Below are 14,629 nucleotides of genomic sequence, written 5' to 3'. Positions count from 1 at the left end.
AAGATAGTGGGATGCAGATCTCCTTGTTTAATCAATGTATCACTCGAAAGACTTGAAAAATATTCCAAATTCTTTCCTGGTAGATCCTTTGATGGCAAGAATGCTCTTAAAGCGCAAAAATCTCCGTATTCTGATCAGAGCCCGGCATCGTCGAAACAAATAAATGAAGCTAACTTTCCCTTACTTTTCGCTTCATACATGAAGCGACTTGTTTCATTTGTTGAACAGAACGTTTCAAGCAAGCTTTAGCTGAAGCTACTGACTGTGTCAAATGACGACGATTAACAGTCAGGCGCGATTTGTCGATGTTGAGTAGATTAATCATAAGATGCGTTAAATTGTAGGAAATGTTACTCAAAATCAATTCAATTGCATTCAAAGTCTAGGCTGACCTTTTTCTGAATATTTGGTAGAGAAATAAAAATGAAACTTTAAAACCGGTCGTCATGATGAAGTGAAAACCGTTTCAATGACGCTGATTGAAGCCATTTTTGAAACGAAGCGGCGCTGCTTTTGTTGAAACTGAAGCTTCATTACTTCATTGTTGAATAACAATTTACTATTGTAAGTGACGTTTCTGGACCCTGATCTTGTTTCCTAAATTTGTTATTTGAGAGCTTCGAATAATTTGGTGACTTTTGAATATCAAGTTGTTCAAAAATAAATTAAAACGTAACGTCTGGCTCATACAATGAAACATTTTTACAGCGAAGTTACTCTACTGTACCTTAAACGGGTTCAAGAGCTATAATTGTTTGACCCACAATTTTACTCTCTTCATTGTTAATAGTCGAAGAATCTCGTCGACATTAACACCATGTTGTTTTTCTAAGAGTTATAATGTTTTTTCAAATTTAGTTCTTATTCGAATAAGGAGTTGGAAAAAACAAGCAGATTAGAAATTACCGGAAATACCGGTTTTTTGCCTTTCCAAAATCGGTATTTCGGTATCCAAAAATTGGCCGGTATTACCGGTTTCGGTACTACCGGTACTACCGGTTAGACAGCCCTAGCCATCACCCTATCATCATTACCGCATCAACATCGTTTATCAACACGGATTCAGTTCTTAAGATGATTGAAATTCCTTTAGTATAACAGATACTATGCCCCGTCTTCAGTTCTGTAGTCTTCGACATTTTTCTTTTCATGCACTTGAAGTTGACGATCGACGTATACGAATTGCCTAATTCGGGCGTATCACTTATCGTTTGTCGCTCCATCTGGAGAGCGCAATAAAATGGCGAACAATTGTCACCTGAAAAACATTGTTTACGTCTAATAAAGATTAGATACAATACCCTCTAGCGAAAATTGGCGTTTCTGGTAGGCTACAGGATGTCTGCAGGGATCTTTCTTCTCGTGGACTTTGGGCGGTTCGCTTCTGATAACCGCCAGTGATGATTCTTCGTCGAGAATTGCAACCGGGCAAATCGGGAGGAAGGGTTCCGGGGGCATGGGGAGAAGTGGAAGCATGCGTGCCATTACGGTATGACTTGCTAAAGCCAGCATCCATTGATCTGAAGAGACAAGACATGCTAGTTAATGCAACGTTTCGTGAGAAATAATTGTACAAGAAATGCGTACCTTGTTTTAAGCGTATTGATAGATGGTCCACGGTGTGGTGGAACTGCGGGAGGGTGTTCTTCTCGAGAGTGACTGTCGTGTCTGTTAGCACTAGACCTGTTACGCGAAGTGATGCAAATACCGTGCATCTGATGTATAACTTCCGGCTCTTCAAGAGGCGAGGGAGGCAATGGCGGAAACTCATCGCTATCCTACAAAGCGTAGAAAAATAGGGTAAAATAGGATAGCAGTTAATAAATAGATAACCTTGTGCGGTTTAGCGCGATGTTTTACCTGATCCGGACTAGAAGATGGTGGCGATGGTGGTAAAGGCCCCAACCCAGCTTGCGATAATAGCATCTCTTTGGCACTTTCTGATTTATGAACACCTAGACGAAAACCTAATGGACGTCTCGCGGGAGGTATGTCTGGAATAATAATAACATGGCAATTCTCTGCTATGTTGCTTGTTACACTTATGGCTTACCGGCTACTCTAGCAACAGATATATCACCACGTAATAAAGCACTAATATTATCTTCTATTTTACGTAATGGCACGCCACGTTGGGTGTCGCTATCCACTTCTTCGTCTTCTTCGATTGGCGGTGCAAGTTCACGGCGCGGTGTGGAAAGGCCATCGGCTGAAAAAATAACAATTAGAAAGAAAACGAATAGAATATTTTAATGCATTCACCGTGCAATCTAACATATAAAATAAATTGTATGATCTTTCGATCGCACGGATAAGAATGTAGTAGTATGTTTAACGAAAAGAAATTGCATTGTTGAACCTTCGTTTAATTTGTTTCGATTTTAATAGAATATCTCCATTATACTGTAACATGAGTAATATTTCTTGAAATATACATATTAACGATTTAAGGAGAAAGCGCAATGATTTATTTTTATGGTGATTTCTGGTCAAGGGCTTATGATATATTGTCGGCCCACTGCCAGGGTAGAGCTATCACAATTTTTCAGTTTTAGTAACCGATCTACCTCCTGTGCAGCAGGAACAAGAGCAGCCACACAAAAACAATAAGAGCGAAACAAAACTAGGTATTAGATTAACTAATAGAAGGGTGAAGCGGTGGGTTAACGGTTTCACATTTGACCGGCAACCGATAATTGGAAGTTCGATTCCTACCTGTCATTGGATAATTCAATATATTTTTGATCCATGCATCGAAATGTTCCAGTTCATCCAATTAATTATTCTTCGAATCCGATACTTACTCCCTTTCCCAAAGACAGTTTTGTTACAATGTTACAAAATGTTACAAAAAAGTTTGTCGTCAGAGTCGGACCATAGATTGGTTTTCGGATAATACCGTTGCTAATCGTTCAGAGTGTCTTGAATAAAGAGCAGTCACACAAAACCAATATTGACGCCGAAGAAGTGTGCGTGGCTATGTAGAATGATGGAATCTTTCTCGTAGTACCAGCCAGGATACGAGCAACCTTAGTGGAAATTGGGTAACTAACCCCGGTGGAAACTGAGGTCGTATACTGATAGGACGCTAAACAGTACTGTCATGATAGACCTTCTGCGATACAGAGGGTTATAGTAGGCCTTACAAGCTACCCGTCGACATTTTTCGGATGTTTTCGATGTACGGTCTTTTCGGGGACCAAATATCGACTCTGACCACTATCTCGTAGTGAGCAAAATTCGCGCAAGGCTGTCGAACATAGCGAAAGCTCGCACTGAGAGGACGCTGCGTTCCAACATCCAGCGATTAACGGCAGACGGCGTAGCAGTGGAGTACGCCAGGAAGCTTGACGAACGAATCGCAGAACAGCAGGTAGAAGGAGAAGATATACACAGGCTGTGGAGGAACATCCATGGTGCCATCGAAACAGCTGCGAGAGAGGTGGTAGGCACGACGCGTGGAAGACAGCGTAACCGCTAGTTTGATGTCGAATGCCAGAGTGTGACAGATGAAAAGAACCAGGTCAGGAGTCGCATGCTCATTGCGGCTACGCGTCAAAACAGAGAGAGGTACAGAGAGACTAGAGCTGCTTAAAAAAGAATCCATCGTCTAAAGAAACGCGAGTACGAGGAGCACGGGCTTGCCGGCGTAGAGGAGCGATACGCCAGCAACGACACACGGAGTTTCTTTAAAACGGTAAGATGCAGAAATTTTGCCATGCCTGTGATGTGCAATGACAGTGCTGGCAACCTGCTTACCGACAAAACGGCGGTAGCAGCCAGGTGGAAGGAGCACTTTCAGACAATGTTGAATGGAGAGGTAAATGTGGAGAGCAGCAAGGACAGGATAGGAATTGTAAGCGATGGTCAAGCTGTGGAGCCACCAACACAGGTGGAGGTTAAAAAGGCAATCAGTGAGCTGAAAACGGTAAGGCTCCTGGGAAGGACGGTATCCCGGCTGAACTTCTAAAAGCGGGGAGCGAGCGGCTGTACGAAGCAATCCACCGGATCATTGTCAAGATCTGGGAGGAAGAACAATTGCCGGAGGAGTGGTTGGATGGCCTCATTAGCCCAATTTTCAAAAAGGGACATCGACTGGAGTGTAAAAACTATCGAGGAATTACATTGCTCTATTCTGCCAACAAGATGCTTTCCCGTATCCTGTTCTGCAGACTGAGACCGTTAGCGGACTCCTTCGTCGGCAAGTACCAAGCTGGTTTTCGTGAGGGTCACTCCATGACGGATCAGATGTTTACCCTGCGTCAGTTGCTAGACAAATTCCGGGAGTACAACTTGCAGAAACACCATCTGTTTGTGGATTTTAAAGCGGCGTACGATTCAGTTAAACGAAATGATCTGTGGCAGATAATGCTAGAACATGGTTTGCCGACGAAACTAGTTACGCTGATTCGTGCGATGCTGGACGGATCCAAATCATGCGTTAGAATAGCGGATGAGACCTCAGCAGGGGATGCACTCTCTAATCTGCTATTCAACATTGCCTTGGAAGGTGCATTACGAAGGGCAAACGTGGAAAGGAATGGAACTATCATCATCATCTCACATGCTTCTTGGTTTTGCGGATGACGTTGATATCATCGGAATCAACCGCAGAGCAGTGGTAGAGGCCTTCAGGCCCTTTAAAAGGGAAGCGGCGAGATTGGGACTTACCATTAACACCGGTAAAATGAAGTACATGGTTGCTGGTAGGGAACGTGGAAGCCCAAATGGTGTTGGTTCCGAGGTGGAGTTAGATGGGGAACGATATGAAGTAGTGGAGGAATTTATATACCTTGGTACATTCGTGACATGTGACAACGATGTAAGCAGCGAAGTGCAACGACGAGTTGCAGCCGCGAATCGGGCTTTCTACGGATTACGTAGCCAGCTGAAGTCCCGTAGTTTGCAAATTCGCACAAAACTGGCGGTCTACAGAACACTAATCCTCCCGGTGGCCCTTTACTGATGCGAATCATGGACGCTAAAGGAAGCTGATCGGCGAGTGCTTGGGGTTTTTGAGCGTAAAACTCTGCGATCTATACTTGGTGACAAAATGGAAAATGGAGTGTGGCGTAGACGCATGAATCACGAGCTGTACCAAGTATACAAATATGCTGATTTAGTGAAGGTAGTGCAATGTGGCAGGCTGCGGTGGGCTGGACACGTGGCCAGAATACCCGATGATAGAGTGGCCAGAATACCCGATGATAGAGTGGCCAAAACTATTTTCAGCAGAGAACCAGGAAGAGGCCGTAGACTCCGAGGCAGACCCCGCACCCGCTGGGTGTGTGCTGTAGAAGACGATGCACGTTCAGCTGGTGTTCGTGAGGATTGGAGAACGGCAGCCCAGGACCATCGGTACTGGAGGACCATAATTCGTGCGGCGCAGGATCGGTAACGGACCGTTGCCACTAAAGTAAAGTAACAAGCTAACCGTAAAAAATACCAGTACAGGAAGCAATAATGTGGATATGGTCCGAAACAATCGACCACGGTAATGAAAAACGACTAACGATTCGAAGCTTGGACATGGAACTGCAAGTCTCTCAATTTTCTAGAAAGTACTCACCCGCAGGGCCCGCAAGTTCGACATTGCAGCGCTGCAGGAAGAATGCTAAAAAGGGCTCACGGTACATATGTACGTATAGAAATGGATACACCATTTACCAGAGCTGCAGCAATACTCACGAGCTGGGTACAGCTTTTATCGTTAAGAGCAACTTGCAAAAGCGTGCGATTTGGTGGAGCCTACAAAATTTGAATGTTATACTGTAAGATATCAGACGGCCTGGTGGTCTAATTTGTTAAACAACACGCTCAACTAGAGATCGAGAGCTGTGAGTTCGACTCTCACGCTCGCTTAGTCGATATTTTTAGTATAACATTAAGATTTTCAGTCCATCTTATTTTTGATTTGTCACATTAAACATTTACTCTTCCCGTAAAGAAAAAAGTAAAGTGTCTTATTGTCAACCAAAAAAGGAAGTATAAATTAGTACTGTACATAATAAATTTGTACAGTGATGGATTACAATGCAAGTTGTTGCGATATGTTCAAAAATAAACAGTGACTGTTAATTTGCAGTTTGCGAATGTGATTAGCGAAATTTCCACGATTAGGGAGCAAATTGTATCGGTTAGCGAATTAGCGAATCAGCCCAACACTGCTAGTACCTGATAGCAGAAGGAACTGAGTGCTATCGAGCTCGCATATGCAATAGTGTGATAATCGATGGGGACGAGTTCGAAGTGGTGGATGAATTTATATGCCTCGGGTCGTTAATGACGTCAGATAACAACTGCAGCGGGGAAATACGCAGACGTTTTTTAGCCGGAAATCGTGCTTACCACGGACTCCACAAGACCCTAAGGTCTGGTAATTACCAGCTTAAGCTTTACCCCCGTACCAAATGTACCATGTACAAAATGCTAATAAGACCGGAAGTCCTCTACGGGCAAGAAACGTGGACAACATAATGCCGACTCTTTTTGAATGTCGTGTGCTTAGGACCATTTGCGGCGGTGTATGAGAGAATGGTGTATAGAATGGAGGAGAAGGATGAACAACGACCTGGCGCACCTTTTCGGCGAACCCAGTATCCAGAAAGTTGCTAAAGCTGGAAGGGTAGAATGGGCGGGACATGTTGTCCGCAATTCCGCAAAAATGGTGTTCGCCTCGAGTGCGGTTAGGTTAGATTGCAAAAACTTGCGTAACGTAGTCCTACGCCAACCATGCACTCGTGCTTACAAGACAACCCTTCTGGATTTTGCTTCTTCTTTCGTAACGCACACCGCCATTCTTTTCATGTTGATACTATTCTCAACGCTCTCGGGCACATTAATCCGGTAAATTGGCGACTGGCCACACTCAGCGTTCAACATTCAACCGTATCAAAATCTAATTGCCGTTGCGCTAATATCACAGGTAACGCTAAATGGCTATGTAAAATGATCTATAACGCAAATTTAAGTACTAAACTAAAACTATTCTACCGAAGTAAAGTATGAGTTGAAGAGTGTGTTGAGAGTTTTCGTATTATAAAATGGAAAACTGCTTTTCTATTTATTGCGGAGTTTCCACTTATTTACAGTCCTACGCGAAAATTATTAGCGTGGTTATTTTCTGCGTTTACCACGCATGTTTGCAATTTAGCAATTTGAACTATCAGTTTTTCGTTATTGCCTCCCCACTGCACCCCTCCTTGCTTGACAAGCATATTTTCAATGTATTTAGTAAGTACAGGATAATTATTACTGAAAAACGAATTTGCGTAGGACTCGTTAAATTGCTGCCAGGTGCAATATTTTTCTGATATTTTTCTAAGACCAACAAAAAATAAAATGTATTGCAGGATGCTCCGATACTACCTATAACGAGGCCCATTCCCACGGCTATAAATTTTCAAATTAACAAAGCTGACTGGTTTGCTGCTTCAGTACTTTTGCAATCAAGCTTTATGCCAGGTGCAATCTCACGCATTCACATGTTGTTTGATTAACCTTTAGTTTAGGTTGGCAAAACGGTTTCCGACCCAATTAAAAAATTATTTGAAATCATACTAGTCATTAGCATAACGAATGTAAACCACTGTGCGAAAAAATCAATGCAAAAAGCAACACGTTTCATTTGCAACGTATATGGGCGGATCGAGTGCCGGCCCTGAAACTAAATAATGCGCAAACCCTTTCGGGGTTTTATCCTCGCCGTGCCAAGTGTCAAGCCAAAATCTACCCAAGGTTGTTAAAAGCGTGAGAAGTATCCCATTCCCGAGTAAAACAACGGTGCTGATGACACTGAATTATTCATCGGGGTGAAACGACAACCGACGCTAATCAAACATCGACACGAGCTGTGGGAAAATAGAGGCACAATCCGGCCAGGCACAAAAAAACTGAAAATCTTAAATGACACGGATTGGTGCTTACCTGTTGCGACGCCGGGATGCGGAGATGTAACGGTCGGCAGCGAGGATACTCGCATTAGCGAATTGTCGCTGTCAGAGCCGGATACGACGGTAGAACCATTTCCGATGACGGCACCACGATTGATGCTGTTATTGTTGTTGTTGTTGCTGCTGTTGTTGCTATTGTTATTGTTGTTGAGACTGTTGCTATTCTCCAGCGCCTGCAGACCATCAAAGGTGGAACTGTACGTTTTAAACTCGGTATAGCGTGACGAAACTATTGGTTGCTGCTGTTGTTGATTTAGCGATGAGGCACACTGGGAGCCGCTTCCGTTTCCTGCTGTCAGCACAGATCCGACGAGGCTACCAGCGCCAACGGCTATACTATTATTATTACTATTATTGTTATTATTTACACAGGTCGTGCTAAAGTTATTGTTGCTGCTTTGGTTAGGTTTGTTGTTGTTGAGGCTGTTATTATTATTGTTGTTGTTGAGGGATTGTGAGGATTGTAGAAGTTGTTGTTGTTGTTGCAGGTGCGTCGGAATGATTCCAGTTGGGGTTGTGATTTTCCTAACATTTGTTGAAAGCTCTGAGGTAGGTGAACTTAAATCTAATGATAGTCGTGACCTGAAAACGGAATCAAGAAACGGAAAAATAGAATCAGTGTGTGTGTATAGTAGCGGGAACCAAATGGTTGGGTGGATCATTCCAATAACTATTTTCTAGGCGTTCGCCAAAATCCCAAGTAGGTAATAAATTGTCGTTGAGGGAAACATCTTTTTACCGTTGGCGTTATACGTGTTGGATGATACCAATGAGACTGGCTGCAGATGGCTAGTTTGGCGTTATGTATACGTAAGCTAAGTTCTTGTTTCGTCGGGGAATCTGTTTCTGGTACTTATGTTTTCCAATACGTGCTACTTTTTTGTCAGTATACATTGAATATATCCTATACTTCAATCACTAACAATAAAAAATAACGTAATTTTTTGTTTGATTTGATATGAGAAAATTGTTGGCAAAAGTACCGAGGAATGCTTGAAGTCTAGTAGATTTTTAGACAATTGAAATGATATAAAAATAAATATGAACAAAGAGCAACGTGGATCGAAATATCCACACAATAATCAAACATTTATAATGGACGTATGTACCGTCAGGCAAAAGAATATAATGATACCAGAAACATGTTTGTTGATTTGAATTCGCTGTTAATATTAGAGTTTAACAATTATCATTATCTGGCACGTACCTGGGCGAAAGAACTGAGCTTGGTAGCTGCTGGGGAGCAGAGTGTGAGGGTTTTATCGCGCCACTACTGCTTAGTGAGGAAGACAGACCAAGGTCGATGCTATGTCTTGACTTGGGCATCATCATGGATACGGGAAAGACCGGACTTGGAAGGGTAGTAGTCGGCAGGAGCTCACTTCCGGGGATTGGCAGGTTATTGCTAGCGTTGGAATCTACACTTTCCAATCGTTGCCTTCGGCGGCCTTTCCGAATGATATACGTTCCACGACCGCTGATGTCCGGAATGTGAGGTATCAGCTCGTCTGAAATGAATGCAATTAGACAGTTGAAGAATTGTTTCTGTTACATAGTAAAATTCTACAATAATGGTGGGTTGCTTGTACAGGAAAAGTTATTTCTTTTTCCGCTTACCCGAATCGGAATATAAGGAGGCCGCTTCGTCTTCGGTACTACAAATTGGAATATCGGGTGGATCGGGCCACTCGTTAGATTCGCATTTTTTATTGCTTGGCGTGGACTCAAGACTTGACTGTGAGTCGTTTACATTCTTTCCTGACTTCCGTCTGCCAACAACCTGTGAATTTGAAGCAAAATTAACTATTTAGTACTCAATCAACAGCGCCGCTAGTGAAGCTGAGCGAGCAAGAGTAGATCGTTGAAAATTGGGTTTGTATGAATTATAAATGAGGACACATACATTTCCTTCGCTTAAATGGTGTGAATTTTGCACGAACATTAACTATTCTAGCGTCAATCCAAATACTGACACTTAACCATTGCTTTGCCGGCAGCACAGTCGGCAAATCCTTGACCCAATGCCCGTGTTCATCCAGAGAAAGTTTTGAAGTAGACATGTAGTAGGGTATGGTTTAGAGAAGAAAAACTTTTTTTTACCAATGTCAATTTCCATTTAACTTGCTAAAAGTTTTCTATGTTGCAAAATAGAACGAAACACTAAGAATTGACTATAGTACGTACTATAAAAATTGTTACGGTGGATAGGCTCAATATTGTTATGCTCAATAGGATTATACTCTAACATTGGTTACAATGTTTGTTGAATAAATAGAAGAGGTCAAATTCAAGAAAAATGTTGCACAGACAGTCTTTACAATCAAACCAATAATCCAAGCGCAAAGTTACAGTTCAGATAATTTCATCCGTTCAAACCTGGACTCGAACGCACGACGGCTGTCATATCAAAACATCATTAAACAACACCACAAGGCGAAATCGAAGTTTCCCTCACATCACATTCCTTAAAAAGTGCGAACATCAAAATCAACATTGTTCGTATCATAATCATCATCATCACCATCATCGGCAGCTCATCGTTGACACCCGGTTCGCATATTTATTCGAGAGGAAAGCTGTATATGAAAATAAAAATAGCATTCTTGTAAAATATGAACAAGCTTTACCGTGCGATGAAAAATAAACGTACACATTCCGGACTCCATAGTAGACTCCATAGTAGGTAGTAATTTTTCGACATTTGTGTTCCAACATGTTTTGTTTCTGCTGCCAGTATCCAGTGCGCCACAATATGCCGAAGAACAGCCCTTCCTTGCGGAATCATCACCATCACGGGAACAAAAAAGCTGGTTCCCACGACGGTGGATATATCGTTACACGGTTCATTGAAAAAATATATTTCCCTCCGGTCCTGCTACCGTATTTAGAAAGCAGTTTTATCTTCAAGTGTCTCGAAATCGTTAAGAAGAAAAACGTAACTGAGAGAGCGGAATTGTGGTAGCCTAAATTTTCTCTGTTTTCAGTTTCATCGCATTTTTCCATTCACTTGGAAAAGTACTCTCTTGCTATCCGAATCATATCATACTTGCGTACCAACCCCAATGGATTCCCGAGTTAAAAAGTAGTTTATTCATCTGTACCAATACTCTTTGAAAGTAATACGTTAAGAGACTCTGTAAAATCTTTTTTGTCGTTTCCTTGGGGAAAGGTTTATGGCAAAAGATAATCGTTATTCGCATATGTATATCTTACCTGAAATTGAAATGGGGTAAAAAACGGGATCGAGTGTGAACTATAGCAAGAGAAAAAACTTTCCAATCGCGTACTGCAACGTACTGTGAACGCTTGGCAGACTATTACATCAGCAGGCAAAGTTCATCCAAGAAGCTAATTTTTTTTTGCGTACCAAGATTTTGTTAAACAGGTGTTTATATTTTACCAAGAATAACTGTTTTTGAAAAAAATCATACAGATGAAAATGGTAGTTTTCCTGTGTTCCTATTCCAGCTTGATCAAAAGGATCCGTTTAATGATCCGACATTTAGACCGTGTAAAAAAGTACTTGAGTATATAAATAACTTGACTCCGTACGAGAAAAAAGAGCTGATAGGTGAAGAAACTTGCGCTACGTGAAGAAACCCTGAGTGCATGAAACTGTTAATTTGACGGGGAATGCCAGCAAGTGAAGCAAGAAGAAGAAAGAGCTTGTTAAAGTATCTAACCCTTCCCACGAGCCAGAATCTTGCTAAATATCAACGAACGCGGAATGAATTGACCACAATCCTGGAGGTAAAAGGATCAGAAGGAGCTAAAATAACATGGCATGCGAAAGTTCTATGAGAAGGTGAACCAATCTCTTAACAGATACACTCCCTGATACATGTAGAGACGAGGAGGGAAACTAGTATAAGGTGGTCAACAGGAGAACGCAGTTCTTCGATGGGCATCTCAATCGCGATATAATAGAAGGAGGTAAAACGGAAGGGAACCTAGGAGTGCCTTCAAACGAGAAAAGCGTTCCAACTCCCGATCTCGAAAAGATCCGGTGAGAAATCGGACAGCGAAAAACTAATAAGCGACCGGAAAGGACTAACTCCAGGTAGAACTTTACCAAAACGGGGATCGCACTTCACTGGATAATTTTAAAAACTTGGGGGAAGGAGAAGCTACTGGAGGAGTGAATGGATTTCCCAGATCTTGTTACGTCGTGTATCTTTAATAGCAAAAGGTTTCTGGCGGGCTTTATGGAATCCCGTGCTACTACAGATCGAAATTTTACACTTCGACAAATACTCCAGAAAAGTCGGCAGTACAACGTGGTCACGTAGTATATTTTCGTGGATTTCAGGGTAGTATAGGATACAGTCGAGGGTAAATAGCTATGGCAGATAATGCACGAGAACGGTTTTCCAGACAAACTGATGCGGGTGATTAAAGCTACCCTGGTGCGAGTAATGTGTTACGTGCGTATTTCGCAGGCACTCTCGTGTGCTTTTAAATCGTGCAGATAATGGCGGTAATGGACGGTAATGGGGATGGACTGTCCTTTAATTTATTTAACATCGCTATTGAAGCTGAATTGATCCCGTGAGTAGGCGTCAAAATGAGTCGAACTGTCTTCGTGCGTTTCTTGCAGACGATCTTGACATTATTATTTAAGTCTTTGGGACGGTGGAAGTAATCTACGCCAGACTAACTGCCTTGAGATCTTGAGGATTGGGTTACTTATCAATGCGTTAAAAACTAAATATATGGTAGGACGAGGCTCCAGAGAAAACAACGTCCGCCTCCCAAGGAGAATGGCTATTAACGGCGATAAAGTGGAAGTAATTGCTGAGTTAATATATTTGGGATCCTTAACGAATCCTTAAGATTCAATGAAGCATTCAAGTTGAAGGTCTGATTATTTTTTCCCTCCGCGAGACGCTTCGATCAAGGAGCATACACCGCCGCAAGAAGCTGATGATGTACACAACGCTAATCAGAACGGCAGTGCTCGAAGGACATGAGACTGTAACTTTGCTTACGGAAGATATATGTATACTTGCCGTATTTGAACGAAGGGAGTTGCAGACTATTTTTGGCGGAGCACAAACCTTGTCATGAGATTATTTTTCTCATTAAGTTTTTGTCGTGAGATGTCAGACCAAAAAACTAATTAACGAATGGATGGGTTAAGAATACGCTCGGCCGTCACAGAAACCACAAGCTACAAAAAGAAACGTCAATGTGGGAGATGGCCCACCTAGCACCAACTCGTATATCAATGTACGAAAATAATCGTAAATATCTCATAACAAATTCGAAATCGTAACTAGAGCTTGATAAAGTGGGTTCAAGTTGATTTTCTACCGTATATAACGATAATAATTGACATACACACAAACTCTGAAGGATTTGGGAGTTCTGATTGACAGCAAACTTAGGTTCGTAGAACACTCTCTGCTGTTACGGCTAAGGCATACGCAATGTTGGGGTCCTGAAAAGAAATACAAAGTTTTTTGCTGATATCTACAGTTTGAAGACCCTGTATTGCTCGCTCGTGCGCAGTGTTCTAGAGTACGGAGTGCAAGTGTCGGCACCATACCATGTACATCAACCGAATCGAATGTGTGCAAAGGCAATTTATTCGATACGCTCTTTGGAATCTTGGCTGGAGGGATAGGATAAACCACCATCTTATGAAAGTCGCTGCGTGCTGATCGGCCTACCAACGTTGTCCACTAGGCGAGTATTCCTGCAACGAATGATAATCTTCGACGTCCTAGCAGGCAACATCGGCTGTGCAGGTATACTGAGCAAACTACGATTCAACAAGCCATCCCGAGTGATGCGCCGAACTGAGTTCTTTCGACAATTGCCTCATCTAACTGCTTATGAAATGAATAACCCACTGGAAGTTTGCTGCAGTCGTTTTAATGATGTTTATTACTTGTTCGATTTTGGTTTGTTAAAAAATGTATTTAAGCTAAGAATCTGTAATATTTAATTAGTTGAATAAGTTTTATGATTGTGCGATGTTCTTTATGTCGAAGATTAATTAATAAATTAGAAAATTCGAATTTGCTGTTGCTATCGAATTTGCTGTTCAACATTGCATTGGAAGATGCTATTCAAAGTGCAGGTGTGCAAAGAAGTATTACATCACGAAATCTCACATGCTCCATGAGTTCGCGGATGATCATCAGTGTTAACAATAAAACTGTGGAAGAGGCGTACACGCATCTTAAGGAGCAAACTGCAAAGATAGGGCTTGTTATAAACTATGCCAAAACGAAGTATATGGTGGCTGGTAGAGAACCTGGTAGCCCTTCGGGTGGTGGAACTGCGGTGGTGATAGATGGAAATACTTTTGAAGTGGTTGTCGAATTTGTGTACGTTAGTGACATGTGACAGTGATGTGAATCGTGAAGTAAAAAGGCGGCTAGCGGCTGCCAACAGGGCCTTCTACGAATTTCGTAGCTAAGGTCCCGTAGCCTGTACGAAACTCACTCTCTATAAAATGCTGATTTTCCCGGTGGTACTCTACGGTCGCGAAGCGTGGACGTTGAAAGAGAAAGACCGACGAGCTATTGACCTTTTTTCGGCATACGATCCTGCGATAAATTCTTGCCGGTTGATTAGTTTGGCGCAGGCGCATGAACCACGAAATTTACCAAGTATACAAAGATGCGGTTATTGTGAAGCGAATAAAACACGGCAGGCTGCAGTGGGTT

General features: G+C 42.2%; 1 protein-coding gene across 4 annotated transcripts in view; it reads right to left on the bottom strand.

Annotated features, from left to right (window-relative positions):
- The window catches only part of LOC128743487 (putative uncharacterized protein DDB_G0277255), a 231,913-nt gene that overhangs the window by 31,340 nt on the left and 185,944 nt on the right, over window positions 1-14,629 (bottom strand). For all 4 annotated transcript variants that reach the window (XR_008412302.1, XM_053840080.1, XM_053840082.1 and 1 more), the window contains exons 9-15: window positions 9,570-9,732; window positions 9,160-9,460; window positions 7,927-8,534; window positions 2,054-2,209; window positions 1,861-1,994; window positions 1,588-1,778; window positions 1,302-1,520 (exon numbers count right to left, since the gene is read on the bottom strand). Coding sequence is in view for 3 of the 4 variants with exons in the window: in XM_053840080.1 (XP_053696055.1) it covers window positions 1,302-1,520; window positions 1,588-1,778; window positions 1,861-1,994; window positions 2,054-2,209; window positions 7,927-8,534; window positions 9,160-9,460; window positions 9,570-9,732 (1,772 nt within the window). In the remaining variant the exon portion in view is untranslated. The remainder of the gene's footprint in view (window positions 1-1,301; window positions 1,521-1,587; window positions 1,779-1,860; window positions 1,995-2,053; window positions 2,210-7,926; window positions 8,535-9,159; window positions 9,461-9,569; window positions 9,733-14,629) is intronic.

Source organism: Sabethes cyaneus, chromosome 3, assembly GCF_943734655.1.
Source record: "Sabethes cyaneus chromosome 3, idSabCyanKW18_F2, whole genome shotgun sequence".
Classification (NCBI taxonomy): Eukaryota; Metazoa; Arthropoda; class Insecta; order Diptera; family Culicidae; genus Sabethes; species Sabethes cyaneus.
Note: the sequence above shows the minus strand (reverse complement) of the source record. Positions and strands in the feature narration are given on the sequence as shown.